Source organism: Apium graveolens, chromosome 6 (assembly GCF_009905375.1).
Source record: "Apium graveolens cultivar Ventura chromosome 6, ASM990537v1, whole genome shotgun sequence".
Lineage (NCBI taxonomy): Eukaryota > Viridiplantae > Streptophyta > Magnoliopsida > Apiales > Apiaceae > Apium > Apium graveolens.
Window position 1 is genome coordinate 72,083,168 of NC_133652.1, and position 26,545 is coordinate 72,109,712.

The window sequence follows — 26,545 nt, forward strand, 5'->3', positions numbered from 1 at the left end:
CAGGGCTAACACTTTTGAGATGAAGTCGAGCACGATTCAGATGATACAGAACTCAGTTCAGTTTGGGGGTTCTCCTACTGAAGACCCCAACATGCACATCAGGGATTTCATCGAGATCTGCGACACTTTCTAATTCAATGATGTGACTGGGGATGCAATTAAGCTACGACTCTTCCCATTCTCTCTTAGGGGCAAAGCTAAGTGCTGGTTACATTCTCTACCAGCAGACTCTATCACCACTTGGGAAGATCTTGCTCAAAAGTTTCTCACTAAATTCTTCCCCATGGCGAAGACTGCTATAATCAGGAATGCTCTTACCCAGCTCGCGCAACAAACTGGAGAATCTCTGTGTGAGGCTTGGGATCGATATAAGGAGATGCTAAGGAAGTGCCCACACCATGGCATGCCTGATTGGATGATTATCAACTATTTCTACAATGGATTGGGTCCTACTTCTAGGCCCATGCTTGATGCAGCATTAGGAGGAGCCTTGTGGGCTAAGAGCTACGATAAAGCTTATGATCTTATTGAAATGATGGCTGCTAATGAGTACCAGAATCCTTCCCAGAGACTGACTCAGGGAAAAGTAGCAGGAATTCTGGAGTTGGATGCAGCAACTGTTATCGCTGCCCAACTTTAGGCTTTGACAATGAAGGTGGATACTTTGGCTAATTATGGAGTTAATCAAATTACTAGTGTCTGTGAGCTTTGTGCTGGTGCCCATGAGACTGATCAGTGCGCAATTTCTAGTGAATCAGCTCAGTTCGTGAGCAACTTCCAGCAATCGCAGCAGCCTGTTCCAGCCACCTATCATCCTAACAACCGCAATCATCCTAATTTCAGTTGGAGCAACGCCTAGAATGCGGTTCAACAGCCTTATCAGCAGTATCCAGCTAAACAGTACAACCCCCCTGGTTTTCAGCAACCGCAGTATGCACCAAGACAATAACTCCAGCTGCAACAAGCTAATGAAAAATCTGAATTAAAGGAGTTGAAGCTTATGTGCAAGAGTCAAGTTGTTTCTATCAAGACCTTGGAAAATCAGATTGGGAAAATTGCCAATGCCTTGCTAAATCGTCAACCTAGTACATGGCCTAGTGACACTGAAGTGCTAGGAAAGAGGGAAGCTAAGGAGCAGGTAAAGGCAATGGTCTGGGAAAGTTGTGAATCCCGAACAAACTCAAGAGTTGACTGAAGAAGCTGGGGCTGAGAAAGAAGCAAAGCATCATAATGGAGAAGTGGAACCAAGGAAGACTACTGTTGAGCACACTCCGCCTGAGGGTAATACAGGGGAGAAACAGATCTATCCTCCACCGTATTTTCTTAAGAGGCTGCAAAAGAAAAAGATGGACAAGCAATTTGAGAAGTTTCTGAAGGTGTTCAAGAAACTTCATATCAACATACCTTTTGCTGAGGCTCTCGAGCAGATTCCTAGCTATGCAAAGTTTATGAAAGGTATTCTCTCTCGGAAAGTGAAGCTAGATGATTTAGAGACTGTCGCTCTCACAGTGGAATACAGTGTTGTGCTGTAGCAGAAGTTGCCTCCAAAGCTTAAAGATCCAGGAAGCTTCACTATTCCATGTACTATTGGAAAAGTGTCTTTTGACAGATGCTTATGTGATTTGGGAGCTAGCATCAATCTGATGCCTTTGTCAATTTTCTAGCAGTTGGATCTACCTGATCCTAAACCGACGTATATGACTTTACAGTTGGCCGATCGTTCTATTACATATCCGCGAGGTATAGTAGAGGATGTTTTGGTCAAGGTTGATAAACTCATATTTCCTGTTGATTTTGTAATTCTTGATTTCGAAGAGGATAAGAAGATTCCCATAATCTTGGGAAGACCTTTCTTGGCAACCGGCCGAACCTTGATTGATGTGCAGAAGGGTGAGCTTGCAATGCGAGTGCTGGATCAGGATGTTACCTTTAATGTGTTCAATGCTATAAAATTTCCTACTGATAATGAGGAGTGCTTAAAAGGGGAGTTGGTCGATTCGGTGGTCACATCGGAACTTGATCAATTGCTAAGGTCTGATGCCTTTAAAAAAGCCTTATTGGGGAATTCAGATAGTGAATATGACGAAGGTGAAGAACAATTGCAATATTTGAATACTTCTCCCTGGAAGAGGAAGATTGATATGCCTTTTGAATCTCTTGGAATGGAATAATTGAACAAAGCTCCTAAAAACCTCAAGCCTTCTATTGAGGAAGCTCTATCTCTTGAGCTTAAGCCTTTACCTAAGCATTTGAGGTATGCGTTTTTAGGTGATGCATCTACTCTGCCTGTTATTATTACATCTGACCTTTCAGGTAGTGATGAGGAAAAGTAATTGAGGATTCTGAGAGAGTTCAAGTCGACAATTGGATGGACTATAGCAGATATCAAGGGTATCAGCCCTTCTTACTGTATGCATAAAATTCTGCTAGAGGAAGGTAGCAAGCCTATAGTCGAGTAGAAAAGAAGACTTAATCCTATCATGAAGGAAGTAGTGAAGAAGAAAATTCTGAAGTGGCTAGATGCGGGGATCATCTATCCTATCTCTGACAGTTCATGGGTAAGCCCGGTTCAATATGTGCCAAAGAAAGCTGGAATTACTGTGGTGGTAAATGAGAAGAATGAGCTTATTCCTACACGGACAGTCACGGGGTGGAGGGTCTGCATGGACTATCGGAAGCTGAACAAGGCCAGTAGGAAGGACCACTTTCCATTGCCCTTCATTGATCAGATGTTTGACAGGTTGGCCGGTCATGAGTATTATTGTCTTCTGGATTGCTATTCGGGTTACAATCAGATTTGTATCGCTCCAGAAGATCAGGAGAAGACTACCTTTACTTGTCCATTTGGTACTTTCGCCTCCAGATGAGTTTTTTTTGGTCTGTGTGATGCACCAGCCACAATTTAGAGATGTATGATGGCCATCTTTTCTGACATGATTGGCCAGAATGTGGAGGTGTTCATGGACGACTTCTCAGTCTTTGGCGATTCTTTTGATGAATGCTTGCAGAATCTGGGACACGTTCTCAAGAGGTGTGTTAAGACCAATCTGGTTCTCAATTGGGAGAAATGTCATTTTATGGTGCATCAGGGCATTATTCTCGAGCACAAGGTTTCTAATAAATGCCTAGAGGTGGACAAGGCCAAGGTGGGGGTCATTAAGAATCTTCCTCCACCAATTTCTGTTAAGGGAATTCGTAGTTTTCTTGGTCATGCGGGTTTCTACAGGCATTTCATCAAGGACTTCTCGAAAATTTCAAAGCCTTTGTGCGGTCTGTTAGTGAAAGATGTTCCTTTTAAATTTGATGACGAGTGCCTTGCAGCTTTTGAGATATTGAAGAGGAGTTTAACCACGGCACCTGTCATAACTGCACCTGATTGGAATGAACCTTTTGAGATGATGCGTGATGCAAGTGACTATGCAGTTGGAGCAGTTCTTGGGCAGAGAAAGAACAATATATTTCATGTAGTCTACTACACTAGTAAGACTCTAAATGGTGCTCAACTGAATTACACTACTACGGAGAAAGAACTGTTGGCTATTTTCTATGGTTTTAAGAAATTTCGATCTTATCTACTTGGGACTAAGGTGACAGTTTTCACTGATCACGCCGCCATTCGATATATCGTCTCAAAGAAGGACTCGAAGCCTAGATTGATTTAATGGGTTCTTTTGCTTCAAGAATTTGAACTAGAGATCAAGGACATAAAAGGAAATAAAAATCAAGTTGTTGATCATCTCTCGCGTTTAGAGAATCCTAATGCTACTTCATTGGACAAGACATTGATAAATGAGTCTTTTCCCGACGAGCAGTTGTTTGGAGTGCAAGAAGAAGAACCGTGGTTTGCAGATATTGTGAACTATCCTGTGAGTAATATCATGCCTCCCGACTTATCTTATGCTCAAAAGAAGAAGTTTCTTCATGAAGTGAAGTGGTATATGTGGGATGAGCCGTTTCCTTTTCGCCAAGGAGCTGAACAAATCATCAGGAGATGTATTCCTTATAGCGAAACGGGGGGGGGGGATCTTGCGAGATTGCCACTCAACGGCTTATGGAGGACATTATGGTGGAGAAAAGACAGCAGCTCGTGTTCTTCAAGCAGGTTTCTTTTGGCCAACATTGTTTAAAGATGCTCATCAGTTTATTTTGAAATGTGATCAATGTCAACGTGTGGGTAATATGTCTAAAAGGGATGAGATGCCTCTTAATGTGCTTCTCGAGGTTGAGGTCTTTGATGTTTGGGGAATTGACTTTATGGGGTCATTTGTCTCATCTTGTAACAATCAGTATATCTTGTTGGCAGTTGATTATATGTCGAAATGGGTTGAAGTTAAGGCGTTGCCAACAAACGATGCAAAAGTGGTGCTTAATTTTTTGCACAAGCAAATATTCACAAGGTTTGGAACTCCAAGAGTCATAATCAGTGATGAGGGGTCGCATTTTTGCAATCGCAAGTTCACTGCTATGATGAAAAGGTATTATGTGAATCATCGCATCGCTACAGCTTATCATCCTCAGACAAATGGTCAAGCTGAGGTATCTAACAGAGAGATCAAGCGCATTTTGGAGAAAGTGGTATGTCCATCAAGGAAGGATTGGTCTTTGAAGCTTGTGAAGCTGTTTGGACGTATAGAACAGTATATAAGACTCCATTGGGAAAGTCGCCGTTTCAGTTGGTTTAGGTAAGGGGTGTCATTTGCCTGTGGAGCTCGAGCATAAAGCATATTAGGCTTTGAAGAAAATTGAATCTGGACTTGGATGCAGCTGGAAAAAAGAGGATGCTTCAGTTAAATGAACTTGACAAGTTTCGACTTCAAGCTTATGAAAACAATATGATGTATAAGGAGAAAGTCAAGAGGTGGCACGATCGGGGTCTAGTGCTCAAGAAATTTGTACCAGGACAACAAGTTCTTTTATTCAACTCTCGTCTCCGTCTTTTTCCTGGAAAGTTGAAGTCAAGATGGTCAGGGCCCTTCATAATCAAAACTGTGTTTCCACATGGAGCGGTGGAAATTTTTTAGAACGATCTGGGCCAAGCATTCAAGGTAAATGGTCAATGGTTGAAGCATTATTATGGTGACACGGTAAACCGCGAGGTGGTTCGTGCCATTTTATTGTCCACATGATCTCAAGATTCTACGTCAAGATAGCGACGTAAAAGAAGCGCTTTTGGGGAGGCAACCCAAGTTTGTTGTACATTAGTAAGTAGAGAAACATCGCGCGCCCGCGTCGGTTTGGAAGAAGTAGCGCGCGCCCGCGCCGTGTCCCGACTCTGCAAAAAAAATAAAAGGCAGTTTAAGGGCGGAAAAGGGGAATTTTGTCCCAAAATCAATTCCTAACCGAATTTTACTCCCCCATATCCCATAATTCCCTCTCCAAATCAAACCCATTACTCCCATTATTCCCATAATCAAATCTCACTTCTATTCCATATCTAATTCTCTTTTCACCACCTATGTATACATACACCTCATACATAAACTTCTTCACCAATTTGCAAACTCTCAAACACAATTCTCTCTCAAATACAACTCTTATTCTCTCTAATCAATTTCCATAGCACCCAAGTGACAAAGAACTCAAGTTGATAGCAGCGCCACCGATTCTTCAACTTCGAGTGGTGTGAGGCCCAGGTTTTCTACTCCCGAGGCTGAGGAGGAGTACACGAGGCTTCTCGCGAAGCCTATTGCTAAGGAGAGAGGTTTCCTGCCATCTGGGAATGATGGTAAGCTTTTGGAGATGATCTTGGAGATAGGTTGGGTTCCTTTTTATGAAGCAGCAGCTGCTGTGCCTATGAGTGTGGTTTCTATGCGAACACAAGGCCGAGAAGAATGGCTTCACTGTGGTGCAAGGGAGGATGTTGGATTATAGTGCAGAGGCTATCAGGACTGTGATTGAGTAGCCCATGAGGAAGGTGGGGCAGGATACTTGGAACAATAAGATTCCAGAGGACTTTGATCTAGATCTTATTGTTGCTACTCTGTGACGTCCCGACACACATTGGAAGATCAAGAGGGGCACAGTCGCCGAGTATTCTATGTTCCCGGAGTCCGGCATGAACAGATTTGCCCGTGCATGGAACGCTTTTATATGTGCTAATATCATGCCATCTTCGCATGTGCATGAGGCTACTGTGGAGCGTGCACGTCTGCTATGGGGCATTCTGCAGGGGGATTATATAGATTTGGGGATGGTGATATATTAGGGGATTTTGAGGTTCTTGAGGGGGAGCACTACAGGGTCTATTCCGTATGCGTCCGTGGTGACAAAGCTGTGCGTGGCAGTTGGTGTGCATTGGCCCGCACATGAGCAGTTGCAGATTCTGAGTGCTCCGATCGATAGCACTACTTTGGCTAAGATGCAGGAATGGGATGAAGGCAATCCCGATCTGAAGGGGCTTGGGTATTCTTTTCACCACCTACCTGGTGGGAGGCCAGCTGCTGGTCAGACGAGCAGGACTGCATGGAGATCTCAGTTAGGAGATGAAAGAGGACCATCGCAGCAGCAGCAGGAGGCAGCAGGAGCGGACATGGGAGTTGGTTTGAGTTCGACGCAGTATAGGTGTCTTGCAAGGAGGATGGATGCGATGCACGACATCCATAGTCGTTTTACACATGATCTCACCCAGGCACTTGGGACTGCATTTAGAGCCACCGGAGTTGACATTCAGTGGACGGTATTTGGTGAGGATTCCGTGTATCCGCCTCCTGACACTGAGGATTCTGATTCAGAGTAGGTATGCCTGATTCCTTACTATTACCTTCACTGAGGACAGCGAATATTTTAAGTTTGGGGGTAGTTGTTGAAGGAATATGTTTGTGTGAGTCATATATAGTTTGCATGTTCATAATAGTTTAGTTCATATAATTTGCATATTTTTCCATGTAGTTTTTATTTTATTTTAGTAGTTTTATGATATCTTGTTCATGTAGTTTCATGCATTTGCATTATAACATGATCCCTTAGATAATTTTTCCGATTGACTTGTGATATTTATGCTAGTGTAGTGATGTCGTATTTAATGATGTTGAGTCTTATTGGATTGATTTGCATGCTATAGACACTTGTATTTCACTAAGTCTTATAGATTGCTAGAGTACTAGATCATGATCATGGTTTATTTGATTTGTCGAAGTTTAATCGCTTGTTTATATTTAGAATTTAGGGTATTCTCTTAATAATAAAAGACATGGATATTTAAAAATTGGAGAAATTGGATTTCATTGTTAGTTGTGTGGCTAGGTGTCAAATGGCTAGTAGCCGGCTCATATTTTTATGAGTGGTATAGGGTTGAATGAGATGGAGCGAAACACACTCATTCAGAAATTGTGAAAAAAAAAGAAAAAAAAAGAAAAAGAAAGAAAAAAAAAAGAAAAGGAAAAAAAGAAGAAGAAGTGTTATGTATAATTGATCACGAGTGGGCTCTTTAGTACTCGAGTTATTAAGTTCTTAGGGGACTTTGTGCCTAGTGACCTAAGGCTTTTATGGTCTGGGATCCGCTAACCTAACGCTCGCTACATGGGTGCTATAGTATAAGTTATTTATGGACCTCACTCATTGAATGATCAAATAAGCATACTTGTGTTGTTTTTTTGTGAATAAAAACATGAATCCGTATAGAACTCCAATATAAGAATTGAAGTGTTATAAGTTATTTTGAGTCTAGCTTTTTATTTTATTTATAACCTTGCGATTGCCTTGATGAGTAATGACTCATGATTATTGATCTAGTTGCGATAGTATATATGTAAGCATCTTCACACACGCACGTCTCTAGTTTGTAAGTTGATTTGTATGATTTGATTGATCTTCATGCGAATAACTGTACTTGTTGATATGTTGCTTGTTGGTTGGTTGAGTTATTCTATTGGGGATCGTTGCATTCATATAGTTGCATTCATGCATTTTTGTTTCTCGTTCTTTGAGTCTGTTTATGCTTGAGGACAAATATCGATTCAAGTTTGGGGGTATGTTGAGTGGCATTTATGACACTTTATTATGCTCTAATAAGCTTTGAATTGGTGTATTTTACTCAAGTTATTATGTGTTTTAATGTGTTTTCTAGTGTTTTTGCATTTCAGGCATTGTTTAGGTAATCATGTGAATTATCATTGTTTTGGTGCTAATTTGGTGTCTAGGTGGTGTTGGAATAAAAGCTCGTGGAAAGCCGGCTCGAAGCAACAAGATTTAAGAAGAAATCTGAGTTTTTCCCAGAAGGACGGCGCGCCCGCGCTGTGATAGCGTGCAGCCGCGCCGGGGTTCCAGAAATGCAGTGCGCCCGCGCTGTGATAGCGCGCGGCCGCGCCGAGGCCGAATTTCAGAATCCTATTTCTACTACAATTCTAAAAGGGAAGGCTTCCAAATTGTTGAGGGCTGCTATATAAATAACTTTAGGTCGTTTTTAATAGAAAAAACAAGTCAGAGACGGACCGGAGCGCAAGGAGAAGACGACAAGAGACCTTTAGTACAATTCAACAAAGTCGAAGACGATCTAGTTTATTCTTGTGAATCTTTGTTTTAAGTTGTAATTTGGATGCTTGTTTCTTGTTTTGCTGAACCTATACTCTTGTTTATACTTGGTTTTATTTATTCGTATAAAGACTACATTTTCTATATCATGTTTTCATCGAAACCCACTTTGATGATTAGTCCGATTATGGGCTAATCATTATCGTGGGGTTCTAGCGGATTTATTTATGGAATTCTTTAGTTAAATTTTTTGATGTCTTAGTATGTGATGATTGTATGATATCCTAGTATTGGTTGTGCGTATTCGTCTTATGAGCGTCGCGAACTTATAAGATAGTGTGTTAATTCTTAATGAAGCGAAAGTGAATTTAAGGATTTAGAACTTGCCATGCTAGCATAGGTTCATGTATTTGTCATGCATGATTCGTAGGTAATTTTAACCATCTTACTTGCCCTATGTAATCAAGATAGATAATTTCTGCTTAAACCGTCATGTTATCAAATACTATAGACATATACGTTCTCAATATAATTGGTGCCTATTCAGCTTCTATCTCTTTTGTGGATGTCTGGTAGAATGGTACTCGTGCAACGAAAGTTGGTGTTTATCAGTTTCGTGTTGTCTGATTAGTGTCATCACCATTGCGTGCTAAGGTTAAGAATAATAAAGCTATTTAATGAAGTATTTAATGAAGTTAGAATCTCATGTTTGTCATATATATCAATTCAGTCAATCTTATTCTCGTAGTTATGATTGTTAGCGTAATTCTTAGTTATAAACAATCTTAATTTGTTATCATCTTAACATTGGATAATAACCATATATTGTTGCTTAGGTGCATAAATTAGATAGTTAACCAATACATTCTCTGTGGGAACGAACTAGAAAAGATTCTATACTACTTGTGAACTCGTATACTTGCGTGTATTATTAGCGCGTGTTTAGCGACTAACAGGAAGGTACGGCGGAATTGCACTTTGTGCATACAGATCAACAATTAGCAGATATCTTCACCAAACCACTTTATGAGGCCATTTTTACAAGACTGGTGAATGATTTGGGAATAATTTCAGGACAATTCTCAAACATTGATGAATAAGTTGTGATCTGTAACAGGAAAATTTGATCAGAATGTGGTATCTTTTTCTATGTATCAGTATTTCTTAAAGTCTGATAACTGTGTTAAACACTGATATCATGTATTCATGCTATATGTTACTTGAAATTAAAGTAGAGTGTTAAATCCTAATATTTAAACTCTGATAGTAGTAGCATGATAAACTCGGATTAGTTAAGTACTAATATTAGTTAAACGTGTGTTGACTTATAAGTCCTGACAGTAGTTAATTAAATACTAATAATGGTCAAACCATGATTGACTATTAAACTATGATGATTGTTTGAATTTATTCGAAAATATCATTAAAACAATATTTTAATTTAAAAACAGAGATGTAGAATAGTGGGTAATTTTATATAATTAATAATAGGTGTATAACTGATGGCTTGTGTTTAGGAAAAACGTTTGAGTGTTTACACAACATTACCTTGTGTAACTATACACGTATTTACTACACATTAATACATGTTCCATGATTGTTTTTCTGATCAATAACAACTTCCCACGTGTCCCACTAAGTTGAACCGTCTATGTGAGATAGTCAAGGAACCAGTTGATGATGAAGAATCTGTTCATGGCTGCGAGCCTGATGATGGAAAAGATATTTATGTATCTAATATCAATGTGACCTTAGATCCTGATGAGGTTCTTGATGAAATATTCTTTTCTGAAAGCATGATAGAAAGGAAAAAGAAGATGAAGTTATTTGAGTTGGATGTTAAAAATACTATAATTTTTTTTTATGAGGAATAGACTTCTAAATGAAAGGATTCTAAATATCCTATATATGTTGCTCATGTTTCTTAACATTTGGAGACAGTTGAGAAGAACATTTCAAATTCTGATATTCTTACTAATCTTAAAGCTTCAACATTAATGGTCAAATCTATTCAGACTACTCAGACTAATGCTAACTCCCAAATGGATAAACCCAATGATGCTTTCTTTGAAGCTAAACTCACATATGGACTTGAGATGCAAAAGCAATTGAAGCCTATCCTTGCCAGACAAGACAAAATTGAAGCCAACAGGATAAACTGTAAGCTACTCAACTGAAAATGTATGGGCAATTGGATGAGGTGCAACAATCTATGGAGCTCATTGTTTCACTCTTGCTTGGTGATGATACCAAAAAGGGGGAGAAAGTATTAAATTCTAAATGTAAGCAGCTCCAGCTGAAATATGCTAATGACAAAATGATGGTCCTGATGGTGGAAGCAAAAAGAAAGGATAAAATGAGATTCTTGGGAAAAAAGGTGGATATCTAGTTGGATCTAGTGGTACTTCTAAAACCACTAGCCAATCTAGAAAAGGTGGAGAGAAAAGGAGAAGTGAAAGACAACAAAAATTTACTGTGACTACAAAGCAAACACTGTCAGTCACAAATGCTGATGAAGACCAAGGTATTTGGAGATAGAAGTTGGTGCTGAAGCAAGTCAGCTTTTACAAAAATTGAAGGTTAATAGTAAAAGACAACTATGTTCTACAAGGATCCTAAAATACAAGATTTTAATTCTGAGGTGAGTAGAAGGATTTTTGAAAGGGAAAATCCGGGAGTTGATTTTGAGCAACTGAGGATTATAGAAGATGAAATCAAATCTTTAAGACCAGTAACCATTGATACTGTCTCACCATATGAAGATATTCATGGACAGAGACCAACTAAAGGTGTAGTTATCAAAGAAATCATCCAAACTGAAGCTGAAAGACATGTTCTAAGGCCTCAAAAAATATTAAATGCTGATAGGAATTATAAGAGAAATGATAAAGTTGGTGAGAAGTCATGGTCCAAGCCTAATCTAAAGTCCAAGAAGAAATCAACATCTACCAAAACTCAAATATTGATAAATCTAGTATATTCAGTAAGTCAAGCTCATGATGACGCTAATGAAAGGAAGATTCTTGAAGAAGAAGCCAATCAGGTTCACAAGAAGAGAAAGGTAATTCCTGGATCTGATTGGGCCGAGAAATTGCAAATCATTCCAACCACTGACAATGCTCAAGTTGGAGAAATAACTGCTGAAATTCAACCAGTCACAACCACTAATACTACTCAAGTTGTTGACAGTACAATCAATAAACAAAAGCTGATCAATCGAATCCTGACAAAAATTTAAACTCCGATTCAGAAGGCTCAAACTCTGATAAGCCAGAATTAACTCTTGAAGAAAATAAAAAGCTGCTATGGGGAAGCAAGACACCTGCACCTAAAAGAGATTCTTCTAGGACTATTAATAATATCTATAGTGGTAACTCGCAGTCTAGAAGAACTGAAAGAAGAGGTGTCTTGGGACTTTCAAATGCTGATACTTATACAAGTAATGCTTTAATTATAAGAGAGCCTGGAAATCTGACAACAATAGGAGAGAATGTAAAGCTTGAGGATTTACAAAAGATCATATATGTTGAGATAGTTCTTGATATGTAAAGAGAAGAAAGTGTATTTTCTGGAATCTGGAAAAAGGTTGAAGATTTCACAGGAGCAGATGAGAGATAAACCATGACAAGAGTTGGAATATGACATAACATTACTAAAGGTAATCAACTCTACTACTGCTAGATGGTCTACTTATCTAAAGGACCTAGTATACAAGAAGCAGAGAGGAACGACTTACAAGTCAAAATACACTCCAAAATATCTTGATGAATCTGGAAACATTGTTGATATGCCTATTGGAGGAGCCAAGGTGATCATGTCTATAGGTGTAAAAGATTTCACTTTCAACCCAGATGGTAAGAAAGTTGGTTTCTTGGAAATGTATGACTTGTCACTAGGAAGATCTAATCTACATGACCTCAGAGCTGCTATCTATCAGAATGATGAATCTACAAAAGAGCTAAAGGATGTCAAACAGATGATGGAGATGTATTTAAATATTCTTGAAGTAAATCTACTCAAGAAATTCTTTGATGATGCTACTGGTTTTACTAGAGTTCACGACTGAAATTAAAGTCTGAAAGCACTAACTGTAAGATTGTATATTTGTTTGTATTTCTGTATTTAGATAGTTTTGACATCATTAATTAGAAACTTGTACATATTTACATAATGCACAATTCGGGGGAGATTATTAGAAGAAATTGATGATATCAGCATTTAAACTATCAGAGTTTATCGATCAACATTTGATATCATAGTTTGGCAGAGGTGACGTCATCAACATTTACCATCAGTATTTACTAATCAGTATTTGACATCGGCATTTAGTCACATCAGTAATTGTCAAGCTGAAAATCAGGAGATATCAATGGAAGAAATATTTGCAGAGATATGTCGGTGTAGGACTTTAGTTATTGTAGCAATCAATAGATGGATATGTATTAGGATTCTTTATTGTATTTTATTAGAATTCCTTATTGATTGTGTAGTTATGCAGTATATAAGCACACGTTAGGTTTACACTTGATATGTTCTAACATTGTTATATTATTTACAAAATCTAACAGCTCTCAAGGATATCTGTTCATCCTTTGAGAGAGTATTGTAATCAGTTTTTATATATCAATAATAGAAATTGTTCTTTCAATTGAGTCTGCTATTTCGATTTGATTGTTTAACTGTATGCACCCTTTCTACAGTTGATTGAAGGCCTAACATATATCTTTATTGTATAATATGCATAAGGGAGATTTTATCCAAATGTTTGATAGTTATTATTCCCGTACGACCAATTTAATATGGACAATTAGATATTTTGTATATATATGTGTGTGTGTGTGTAATTATTATCAAATAATATCATATAAAAAACTTTAAATAAGGTAATTACACATCTTAAAAGTGGAGATTCAATTTATATTTAAAATATTATATAATATTTTAAAACTCATGCATCGCATGGGTTTCAAACTAATATTATATAATATGCATAAAGGGAATCTTATCCAAATTTTTTATAGTTATGGTTCATGTACTACCAATTTAATATGGACTGTTAGATTTTTAAACAAATTGATCATAATCGTTAATCTAAAATAAATGAATATTTTATAACCCAACGATAATTAGGTATTCTAAATTGAATAGAATTATGATTTAAACTAAAAAGAATTAAGTATCATAATATGAATAGAATAATAATGTAAAATTCGTGATTTTTTCTTCAAATTTTGGATAATTTTTTTTGGATACATTTTTTAAACCATCATTAAATTAAACATTATTTCGTGAGCTTCCCTTGGGCTGTAAAATCGTTAAAATCCTATTTATAGAACACAAGACAGAGCTTAAATAAATCAGACGAAACTCAGTATTTTTTTGTTTGTTGAACTTTAAATTGATTTTTTATTTATTTCAAATTTAAAACATTTGTTAAATAGAAGTAAAACATTCGTGTATTTCACAATTTCTATCACAGTCAATTTGCACACTTCCAATTTTATTACTTTTCGTTATTTTATTCATTCTATTTCATTCTTACTAACCAAACAATGTTTGAAATTAATGTTTGAATGCATTATTAAACTTACTAGTTTAAGTGTCGTGCGATACACAAGTTCCCGTTAATATATAAATATTTTTAAATTTTATTTATCCAAATTATATATAATTCACGAATAGTACTCACAAATTATATTAACGAATTGGTTCATGGATATTGTAATCAATTTTTTCGCGAACTATCAAGTCAAACTATAATGTGCTCAAGTTCACCTCTTTTATATACCAAACCTTTAAATTATGTTCATGTCCGACTTATTTATAAATCCAACCAAACTCGAGCCGGACTTTTTCAAAATACGTTATGGTTGTAATTTAGGAATAATAATGAGATTGTCTAATAGTTTAGTAATTGAGTAGTTTAGTAGGTGTATAATATTATGTATTTTTTAATAGGCAAAATAAGGGGATAATCGTTGAATCAAATTATACCTCATTCCGATTATTATAGTTTACTAGCTTTACAACCCGCGTGATGCATGGGTTTTCATTAATATTTTTATATTATTTAAAATTATAATAAATTTCTTTTTGGATCATTACCTAATTAGTATATTTATAATTAATAATATAAATATTTGTTGTTGGCGGGATTCAAACCTGAATCTTCGGTAATGTATAAATAATAATATAAATATTTGTTGTTGGTGGGGTTCGAACTTAAGAGCTTTAGTGGTGTATAAATAATAATATAAATATTTGTTGTTGACGGATTTTGAATCTGGGAGCTTGAGTAGTGTATATTCTTTTAGTATTTGAATCTAACGGTCCTGATCACTTGATTAAAAAGATTCGGCGGTCATAAATGTGGATAATCAAACCAACCAAAAAAGGCATAACAAATTATACCCCATTCCGGTTGTTATATATAATACTAGCCTAAAACTTGTGCGATACACATATTATTTTTAATATTTTTTTTTGAATTCAATTTGAAGTAAAAAAATTTAAGTTATGAAACTTATTTATTTTAAATTTAATAATATGATTTGATAATAGTATTACTTTACACATATGTGTATAAGTTTTTTTAGGGAACCCGGCCGCATTATTCGGGTGCGTACTGGGTAAATCTCACGGGCTCACACTATAGCCTGCAAATCATGTGAACCTAGATAAACCGCACTTAAGCGACATGTTCTGATTCAGGAGGCATAATTATAAATTCTCTCCCGTGTATAAGTTAGTTATACTACAGTTTTAAAAAAGAATGTAATGATTGAAATTTTTATTTTTATTAATATTTATAGGTGTGTTTACGAAAGATTATTATATTTAATTAAAAGATAAATTTTGGCTGAGATCAATAGTATATGAATTATAATTAGTCTGTTAACCGACCAAATCCAACTAACTATATTCAGATTTATGTTAGTTTAATATGTATAAACCCGAATCAATGACAAAATTTATGTGTCAATGGCAAAATAATTATGTTACTTTGAGACCCCTTATATCAACCAAATCCAGCTAATTATACTTACTATTTTGTTTAATTTTATTTTTAGTCTGGGGTGATTATTATTTTATTTTAGACCGAATGGATAATATGTATTATTTTATTTTAGTTTGATGACATCATATGGACCCCACGTATTTCCTTTCAAAATTTTATTTTGTAATAGTCCGGTTCAATAATATAATATTTTTATCCGGATCAGTAATATTTATTATTTTATTTCAACCCGATTCTTCAAATCCCACTAACTATATATAGTTTTTTTTTAATATTTTATTCAAAATTGGATCAATAGTATAATTTTGTTAAACCCGACTGATAGTTTGATGACATTATATCGACCCCACGAATTTCCTTTCAAATTTTTATTTTGTTATAGTATGGTCCAATAATATAATTTTTTTAGCGAGATCAATAATATTTATTACTTTATTTTAGCCCAATTATTCAAATCTAATTAACTATATGTAGTTTTTTAATTTTTTTAAATTTAAAATTGGGTCAATAGTATAATTTTGTTTAGCTTGGCCGGGTGAATTTTATATATTATTTTATTTTAACAAAAAATATTAGACATATTATAATTTTATTATGAATAGTTATCGATTTGTGAGAGTGTTTTATTTTAAATATTACTATAATTACGATGACCAGACCGACTACCTACCAAACTTTCATTATTTCGTCTTTAATATAATAATATAGATAGATAGATAGATAATATAGAAGATAGATAGATTGATAGATAGATAAATAAATTTTCTATAATATTTTTAGCGAAATATTTGTTTTATTTGGAGAAAATAATAAAGAAAACATGTTTTACTTAAAAATGTATAGATTAAAAAGAATTGTCTAAAATATTTGTAGAGAAATAGTTGTTTTAGTTTGTTAAAATAAAAAAAGACAACATATTTTACTTCTAAAATTAATTGGTTAAATATTAATTAAGTAAGGGCAATTGAGTAAAAAAATAATTTTTTTAAGAAAGGGCAATTATGTAATTGAAGGAAGAACCGTAAGTTTCGTATTTAATGTAATAATATAAACAAATAAATAATTCGACTTCAAAAATCAAATATATATTTTTTATTTTTTTGTATAATTGAATTATTTTAAGTATATTTATCTTAAATAGTAAAAATTATATAAAATAAATACTTTTTACTGTGAACCTAAAATAAATACTTTTTACTGGTTAGAGGTGCAAATGATTTGGATTTTTGCATTGTTTTACGAACAAATGATTTTTGCATTATCATAAACGACGAGATGCGATTGTTATTTTTGTCGAGGAGGAATAGGATGATGGTGATAAGTTATTCTTGTAAAATATTTTAGAATTTATGGATTGCTAATAATTGAAAGTAATAATGTGTTATAGTTGAAAACGATTTTTATTTTTTTTCTATTATAACTCGATTACTAAGACTAACAAAACTTTTAAGTAAAATAAGGGTAATTCAGTAAATTCAACGTGTACCAGAAACAGGTATCGTACCAAAACTTTCAATATTTTGTCTTTTATATAATAGTAATAGATAGATAGCTTAAACCCCGTGCGATGCACGAGTTTTTGTTAATATTTAAGTTTTTTAAAAATTAATTTACCTAATTATATAATAATTTTAATATATTTATATTTATATATATATATTCATTAAAAATCTATATTAAAAATAATAAATAATTAGTAAGAAGCGATGGTCGTAGTTTAGCAGGATAAGAATATTATGCCAAATAGTTTGGCAATTTAGTAGGTAAATAACATTATTTCTTTTTATTTTTAATGACTAAAATAAGGGGATAATCGTTGAAACAAAATATATCTCATTCCTGTTATTATAGTTTAAAATAGATTATCTTCATTAAAAAAAAATAAGTTTAAATATTAAACTAAAATTTCATAAATATCATATTCACGTGTATTATCTAATACTCCATTTGTGCAATTCAATTATATACGTTTTTTCTTTTTTGAATGCGACACTCAATTTTCTGCATTACAAAGATTACCAAAAATGATAAAGTTTTATGATATTAAAATTATCTACATCCAGTACTTTATTCCCTCATATTCGCTTTATACATTAATATTGATTTCCACACATTTTTAACCATTTTTCTTATCTTTTTCACTAATTTCCAATTTTTTTAATCTCCGTGCCCATATATTACTCATGGGACGGATAATCAAGTCGAGTCGAAACTATCAGGTTTCTCTCGAGCTTGATTAAAAAGTTCATTCTCAAGCTCGAATTCGACCGAATCTTTAATTTTAAGTTGGAATCCGGCTCATAAAAAGTTCGATAGACTTGATTTTAATTCGAAAAGTCGAATAGAATTCACCAGTTCGAAATATAATCGATACAAGTTCAATTAAATATACAAAATATAAATAAAAAATTAAATACTTTTGTGTATATAATTCAATAAATAATAAAGACTCAATAATAAGTAATTTGAAGTTCAAATTCAATTTACATTAAAATGATCTCGATTATTTTCAAATCAAATCTTAATATTTTGTGAGCCGAGTTCGAATGGCGGAGGAACTATGCTAGACTTGTTTGCAAAGCTAGGGGGGCAGTAATTTTTGGAAACCTAACAGGAGGGGCGAGGACTCGTGCCCTATTAGACGCTTCTAGAATCCGATCTATAAAACACTACAAAAAATATCTATGTATGACTAGTTCAACTTAACCCATCTCGTCTTTACCCCATTTCAAACTCCAAATTTCCAGAAAAACTTTTATTAAACCCTGATTTCTTCTCTTCATCTCTCTCCTACCCTATATATTTCCTTCCCACGACACCACTAATAATCTTAGTTGTAAATCTCGTTAGCTCCAGAGAGAGATTTTTCAGCTTCCTCTTTCTCTCTCGGCTGCAGCCGCCAAATCGATCTCGCTAATCGAAAGGTACGATCTTTACTCTTCTTAGCGTTGTAAATTCTTAGATCTGCGATTTATTTACTATAATTAACTCTTTAATTGATCATTTTAATATGTAAACTTGTGTAAATTGATTTTGATTTTACATTGATTGATTGAATTTGTGTAATTCTTTGTGTTTAATTTGTGGCATTTTACTAGCTTTTAATTTTAAGCAGATTTAAATGTGAATAGTGTGTAAATGTGATGTAATTTTGTTTAGAGTTGGATTAAATTTGTTCTGAATGTTGGTATTTGTGATGTGTTTTAGGAATCATGAGTGTTGTGGGTTTTGATTTTGGGAATGAGAGTGGTGTTGTTGCTGTTGCGAGGCAACGGGGGATTGATGTTGTACTGAATGATGAATCCAAGAGGGAGACACCTGCTCTTGTTTGTTTTGGTGACAAGCAACGGTTTCTTGGAACGGCCGGTGCTGCTTCCAGTATGATGAATCCCAAGAACACCATTTCTCAGGTTAAGCGTTTGATTGGACGGTTGTATTCGGATCCTGAGCTGCAGAGGGATATTAAGTCGTTGCCTTTTTCTGTTACTGAAGGTCCTGATGGGTATCCATTGATTAATGCTAGGTATCTTGGAGAAATGAGAAGTTTTACACCTACTCAGGTTTTGGGAATGGTGTTCTCAGATCTGAAGATTATTGCTGAGAAAAATTTGAATGCGGCTGTGGTGGATTGCTGCATTGGGATTCCTGTTTATTTTACTGATCTTCAGAGACGGGCTGTTATGGATGCAGCTACGATTGCGGGTTTGCACCCACTTAGGCTTATTCATGAAACGACAGCTACAGCTCTTGCATATGGTATTTACAAGACAGATTTGCCAGAGAGTGATCCACTGAATGTTGCATTTGTGGACATTGGTCATGCTAGTATGCAGGTGTGTGTTGCTAGTTTGAAGAAAGGCCAGCTAAAAATATTAGCTCACACATTTGATCGATCCCTTGGTGGGAGAGACTTTGATGAGGTACTTTTTCAGCACTTTGCTGAAAAATTTAAAACAGAGTACAAGATTGATGTTTATCAGAATGCAAGGGCTTGCCTGAGGCTTCAGGCTGGATGTGAGAAGATTAAGAAGGTTCTTAGTGCAAATCCAGAGGCACCTTTGAATATAGAGTGCTTGATGGATGATAAAGATGTGAGAAGTTTTATTAAAAGGGACGAGTTTGAACAAATTAGCATCCCAATACTGGAGCGGGTTAAGAAGCCATTGGAGAAAGCTCTTTCAGAGGCAGGCCTGACGGTAGATAATATCTATGCTGTCGAGGTGGTTGGTTCAGGTTCCCGTGTACCTGCAATCATGAAGATTTTGACCGAATTCTTTGGTAAGGAGCCCAGGCGTACAATGAACGCTAGCGAGTGTGTTGCTAAAGGCTGTGCATTAGAATGCGCTATTCTTAGCCCTACTTTTAAAGTGAGAGAATTCCAGGTAATTATTTATGTTAATTCATGCCATTGGAATTTCATTTAACACAAAAGTGGAAGGAGTTTTGCCTTTCTAGTAGTTCTTTTTGTCCGGACAACTAAGAAAGAAAGACCCGTAGCTGTAGAATATTGAGTTTTGCAAGGTGTATCTTTTTTCTTTCCTTTATGTTTCTTGTTGCTTTCTTGCATTCTTTAAGGTGTATGGTTGTGTTTGCGCTGGCATGTTTAGAAGGTGTTATCACTATTACCTGCTAGTATCGAAGTTTTAGTTCCAAAACAAAGTACTATTCATGATTGCAGTTGTTACTAGTCTGTATTTATTTGGTTATTTGGGCAAGTATTTTTGCATTTGTTTGTTTTACCGTTTTGAATCTCTAATAAGAGGAAGGGTAAGTACCTTTTTAGATATTTTTACCTCTTATAAGAGTTTAAAATGGTAACCCAAACACCCGCAATTTCTCAATGGGCATTAACCTGAATATTGAGCTTGACAAGTGCATCTAATGCAAAACCTACATATGTTAAAGTCTTCTTCTTGGACCACATTCAGTCTCTTGTTGCTAATTTGTCGTGATCACTAATTTGATTTTGGTTTTATAGGTTAATGAGAGCTTTCCATTCCCAATTTCGCTATCATGGAAAGGCGCCGCACAAGATGCTCAAAATGGAATTGCTGATAATCAGCAGAGTACGATTGTTTTCCCAAAAGGAAATTCAATACCTAGTGTGAAGGCTCTAACATTTTACCGGTCTGGGACATTTGCCGTAGATGTACACTATGCTGATGTAAGCGAACTTCAAGCACCAGCAAAGATCAGCACCTACACGGTAAGAATATTTTGCTTTTCTCTCAGGCTAACTGCATCCGATGTTCAGACAATCATCTTCCTTAAAAGTTAAAATTAGTACGCGACTTATATTTCCTCTCATGATTCTTATCTTATGGCCAGATTGGTCCATTTCAATCGACAAAGAGTGAACGGGCAAAAGTGAAGGTTAAAGTTCGCCTAAATTTGCACGGTGTCGTGTCCGTTGAGTCAGCAACAGTAAGTTCTACTCAGTAACTAACAACGGTGTTAACTTTAACATTGAACATTATTTCAAGGATGCTCCTCTTTTGTTTGCGTGGATTGCTATTATCTGTTGAATAGAAGATCACGTTTAGCAGCTTATTTTTACTTTAAAAATTTCCAGCTACTGGAAGAAGAGGAAGTTGAGATTCCTGTTAAACAGTCAACAAAGATGGATACAGATGAGGCTCCATCTGCAGCTGCTCCTGCAAGCGAAAGTGACGTCAATATGCAAGATGCCAAGAATGCTGCTAATGCTCCAGGGTCTGAAAATGATGCTCAAGGAGATCTCCCTGCCCAAATGGAAACAGATGCTAAGGTACGAATAAATTGTTTTCAATATTCTCGAAGATCCTCACAAAATCAAAATACACGAGTTATACTGGCTTTCTACTTCAGTTAATCTAGTTTGTCAAGTAAACTGGCTGCTCATTTGTAACTAAACTCTTTGGATCTTAGTCCCTTAAGCTTAAGTTATTAATAACTTTATGTGCAATAAGTTTGTTAATAATAATTCTCTATACTGAAAGGTATATGGTACCATAGTATCGGAAGCGTGTAAAGCTTAAGTTATTAATAACTTTATGTGCAATGAGTTTGTTAATAATAATTTTATATACTGAAAGTTATATGGTACCATAGTATCGGAAGCGTGCCTCAGCTTAAAACACTGTGGAGCATAAATTTTTGCGTCTTGTTTCTTAAAAGCGAAGTGTAGTTTTTAAGATGAGGAGGATATTTTGATCAATTTTTACTTGAACAATTTATGCATTACTGTCAAAATTTTATCATATAATATTTCTATCAAAATATGCAAGGATTGATTACTTGATTCCACTGTGAGTTAGCGACATAATCTAATTGTTGAAATTCTCATCAATTGCTATATCTTCGGTCAGGGTTTCTTTGTGAAGAAAAATCTTCATTTTTTACACAAAGGATTGGTATATTTAATATATCTATATATCTATAAGTTGAGTCCATGTCTTCAACTCTCTCATTCACAAGGTGGCCACTTCCTGCAGATTTTATCCTCTCCTTCCCTGTTTAGCAGCCTTGGCTACCCTCTTTTTTTGCAAGTCTATCCAGTCTAAATTTAAAGGCTATGTTTATATCAGATATTCTATGTTTAAAATGTGTACTAAAACAATATGCTTTGTATGCGCTCTGTGTAAGTAATGTTAATGCCAACCATTCCAAAAAAATTGAGAATTTTAAAAATGTAGGTTTTGTACTTGAGCTACGGAAGGCTCTTTGTGATTGAGTGCTCTTTTTGTACCAACGTACAACTAATTGAATTAAGAAAACATATGAGTGTCTCGTATTTCTCTTATTTGGTTTATTGTAGTACTTAGACTAGAGCCCGTATGTTGTTTGATTAGATAACATACTATAATTTAATTTAATAGATGTTGTATTATTAGAAATTATTGGCATATATATATTTTTTTTAAACATAAACAAAATATATTAATTGTTCATACAAATGGTCAAGAAATTAATGTTGTTGAAAGAATATTATAAGATGTGGGGTTATATAGATATTTATTTATTAACACGCTTAATATATTACTACCTCCGTCCCATGGGGTTCTATACGTTTACTATTTGCACGTATTTCGAGGCTTCTATAAAGTATAGTTTCATAATAATTTTTTTTATTTTTTTTAATAAAAGTTTAAACATAAAACTTTTATTCAGAAAAAAAATTTAAAAAATATTGGGGAGTTATGCTTTGAAGGAGCATTGAAAAGCGTGCCGAAAAGTAATGTATAGAATTTAATGGGACAGAGGGAGTACTAATTTAATGGTTTTTCTAGTGTTTGGGCACACGCTAAGAATCCGTATTTGATGAATTGTCAAAATTTTATTGGTGGAGATTTTTGTGCATGCAGGGAGTCCATGACCATCATCATTAATAAGTTCTCCACCAATCAAATTTTGACAACTCATCAAGTACATATTTTTAGCATGTGCCCTTGGGCACACTAGAAAATTTGCTAATTTAAATATATTCTAAACAATGTATAATATTTAATACTAACATCTAATATTACATAACAAAAGCTATCTAAGATTTTTTTTAATATTAATTTTTTAAAAAAATCACTTATTAGTACTTTTGGAAATAATTTTACAAAAATATTTTTAAATACTAAAAATACTATTTTTTTAAAATAAGTTCTTTACACTGAAGTGAATCTTAAAGAACATATGTTAAAATATAAAAGAAGAGATAATAAGAGGTGTAAAATAATAATTAATCTAAATAATATTGACAGTCATTTAAATAATTGTGACCTGTTTAATATTATTGATGGGGACTGTTCAAATCTTCTGCACCTCTGGATAAGTATATTGTACTTGTGTTTTGGCCATAATTGACTTTTAAACCAATAACTTTAATATAAAAAATCTGTACTTGTTTTCTGCTGGCATATTTCTTATTCAGCAGCGTAAACATTTTCACTGAGTTATGAAGAAAGAACAAAGATGAAATAGTGGGTGGGGTGGGGTGGGGTGGGGTGGGGTGGGGTGGGGTGGGGGCAATGCGAGATTGGGTTGGAGTTGAAATTAACATGTACACTGTGTTACGTTCAACCGGGAGATGTTCCCCATCAAACCTTTTGATTTATAAGAAGTATCTATCTGACATATTATTATTAGTTCCGCTTCTATTTTTTGGCATTTATTTCTAAGTTACAAGTATTTTCTTCCTTGATGTGTTGTGTTGTAACTTGACAATGTATCTTACTTGTTGCAGCCTTTGCTTTTGTCTTCTTTACATTTGTAACGTATCACTGTTGGCATTCCAAAATCATCTCTCATTAGGTAGATGAGATGTCAACCCATGGGTAATCGATTAATGTTTTCTGATATAGGTTGAGCTCCCAAAGAAAAAAGTAAAAAAGACCAACATACCATTGAAGGAGCTGGTTTATGGAGGAATGCCACCTGCAGATGTACAGAAAGCAGTGGAAAAGGAGTTTGAAATGGCGCTGCAAGATAGAGTTATGGAAGAGACAAAAGACAAAAAGAATGCTGTGGAGTCTTATGTTTATGACATGAGAAACAAGGTACGCTATAGTCTTGCACTCTTGCTTTTCACCGATTGTGAGGGATGATTGTAAATTTAATCTTTATTTTTGTGCTTTCCCTGCAGCTGCATGACAAATACCATGATTTTGTTACCGATCCGGAAAGAGAAGAGTTTACTGCCATCCTTCAGCAGGTGGAAGATTGGTTGTACGAAGATGGCGAGGATGAAACAAAGGGTGTTTATATTGCCAAGCTTGAAGAGCTAAAGAAGGTTCGTTGTTGTACCAAGTCCTTTGATTTTGTAATTTATGTTCTGTACCTGAATTTACTTATGGTACTTGCAGAGAGGTGATCCCATTGAGTTCCGCTACAAGGAGCACTCGGAAAGAGGAACTGTTATTGATCAACTAGTTTACTGTATTAATAGCTACAGAGAAGCAGCAATGTCGAATGATTCCAAGTTTGATCATATTGAACTTGCTGATAAGCAGAAGGTATTTAATATTAGCCCCCCCCCCCTTTTTAGTTGTCAAAAAAGTTATGATACCCATATAGCTAATACTTGTCTGGATGTTTAGGTTTTGAATGAATGTGTAGAAGCCGAGGCTTGGTTAAGAGAGAAGAAGCAGCAGCAGGATTCATTACCAAAACATTCAAATCCAATTCTTTTGACAGCTGATGTGAGGGGGAAAGCTGAAGCTGCCGACAGGTAAAGTCCTTTTATTTATGGAAAAGCCTTCACATTCAAGTTTTTATTATAGTAACTGGTTTCTAACGTAAGTTATAGTATTTTGATTGGTTGGTTGGCCTGGTGAGCAGTGTTGGTATAGCTGGTATATATTTGAATTTTACTTTATTCTGTTTTAATGTTTGAGCCAGGCATTTGTTAGACGGTTAGTGTACTTGGCCATACATTCTTTAGTCCTTTCTGGTTCAACCATTATCAAATGAATGAAAGGCCTGCAAGGGTTATGTAATTGTAAAGCACGTTCCTGTTTACTTTTTATCAAGGATTTTATTAATCGCTTTTGCTTGTACAGGCTTTGCAGACCAATAATGACGAAGCCAAAACCTAAGCCAGCCAAGCCAGCCACACCTGATGTTTCATCCCCAAGTGACGATCAGTCCCATGGTGCTGAAAGTACTGATGGTCCAAAGGACAGCGGCGAGAGTACACATGGAGATGAGGTCCCGCTGGCCTCGGAGGAGCCGATGGAAACTGAAAAACCAGAGAATGGAGCATAATCTGGTGGTTTTTGCTCTTTTTTCAAAAGATTAGATCATTGTTGTGTAAAAGTAATCCAAGATTCTGTGGAATGAGTGGGTTTTACGATGATATGGTATGTTGGTCTGTAAAGCCGTCCATTTTTGTAGGATGGTTTAGCGTCTGCGACTCCTATATACTTACTGTAATATAGGTGCACGGAAACATTTTTTTATTTAAGAAATTTTGTTTTAATCTTTCAGCAAACCTTTGTATGTTTTTCCCCATGGATTATGATAAAACGGATATTGCACCGACTGCTAGTGAATTTTATAATGAATTTATGTCCAAGTTTTCTTCCAACTTTATGCATCTGATGGAGATTTATATTACATGGGAGAACACTGAAAATTATTTGTTCCGAATTATTAAAAGTATTTATGAAGTGGAGTAACTCCAAAGACCTCTCTATCCCCTCCTCTTAAGTCATATTTTGACAAAAACAACACAAAAAACAGCTCCAACAGTCTCCTAAACCCTCCTTGCAAATTTAAGATCTTCAAACCCTTCCTCTTTATTGAGCAAGCAAGGCCTCCTAAAGAATTTTACACTTGGATATATTATTGTATCCCTCTGATATGATGCCACCGTTCCCTCTTATTTGATGTCCCAGACTTGCCTACAGTGTAAATAACTATTTTAAAATTAATTAGAGAGAAGCTGAGGAGGATTGTTGGACTTGAGTCATGTTAAATGACTAAAAAGGGTATATTATAATAATTTCTTTAGGAGTTTGTCAAGTAACTCTTGTAGTTGCTCTTAGTGCTTAACAATTATTTATTGCACATTTTAGTATTTTATTACTTGGCACTTTTATCACATGATCTTGTGTGCGGAACTCTGGCTATACAATATTTGTTTATACACCTCCAATTTTTATTTTTTTTGCTGGATTACATCCAAAATCTTTCGTGTAATGGGAATGCAGAATGCTAGTAACAGTGATTACGTGATTATTTTTTTGGACAAGAGAGATTACGTGAATGTAAATGATATAAACCGTCCAATCATTCCATATATTTTTACATTTAAAGTAATAATGTATAATTTCAGTTTTCTTTAAAAATGTATTTAAATAATTAATGAATTTAGATCATTAATCCCACATATAGATGAACTTTTTTTTTTGAAATCATATTGATGAACTTAGAAAGGAACTCTTCGTCCCTGTTTGGCAGTTACTTAAAAAGTAATTTATTCACTTATAAGCCCATAAGTATTTATAAGCCCGTAAGTACTTATCGACGAGTGTGTGAGGAGTGTTTGTCGACCAAACTTGTTAAATGTTAGTAATAATATATTTTTTC

General features: G+C 35.1%; 1 protein-coding gene and 1 non-coding gene across 2 annotated transcripts; one reads left to right on the forward strand and one right to left on the reverse strand.

Moving 5' to 3' along the window:
• Positions 1-298: 298 nt before the first annotated feature.
• On the reverse strand, positions 299-405 carry LOC141670228 (small nucleolar RNA R71). The gene has a single exon (XR_012554468.1). It is a non-coding gene; the product is annotated as a small nucleolar RNA R71 (small nucleolar RNA).
• Positions 406-18,169: 17,764 nt separating this feature from the next.
• On the forward strand, positions 18,170-25,529 carry LOC141668512 (heat shock 70 kDa protein 14-like). Its single transcript, XM_074475406.1, has 10 exons — positions 18,170-18,411; positions 18,695-19,869; positions 20,466-20,693; positions 20,816-20,911; positions 21,060-21,254; positions 23,818-24,012; positions 24,099-24,245; positions 24,319-24,468; positions 24,553-24,683; positions 25,015-25,529. The coding sequence occupies exons 2-10, from the start codon at positions 18,700-18,702 to the stop codon at positions 25,217-25,219; spliced, it is 2,517 nt and encodes an 838-aa protein (XP_074331507.1). The 5' UTR covers positions 18,170-18,411; positions 18,695-18,699; the 3' UTR covers positions 25,220-25,529.
• Positions 25,530-26,545: the final 1,016 nt, after the last annotated feature.

Excerpts from the sequence above, each read along its gene's own strand:
- LOC141668512 (XM_074475406.1), top strand. The coding sequence starts at position 18,700 with ATGAGTGTTGTGGGTTTTGATTTTGGGAATGAGAGTGGTGTTGTTGCT. Across the intron at positions 20,912-21,059 it reads TGTCCGTTGAGTCAGCAACA|CTACTGGAAGAAGAGGAAGT; the intron begins GTAAGTTCTACT and ends AAAAATTTCCAG. Across the intron at positions 24,013-24,098 it reads TTTATGACATGAGAAACAAG|CTGCATGACAAATACCATGA; the intron begins GTACGCTATAGT and ends CTTTCCCTGCAG.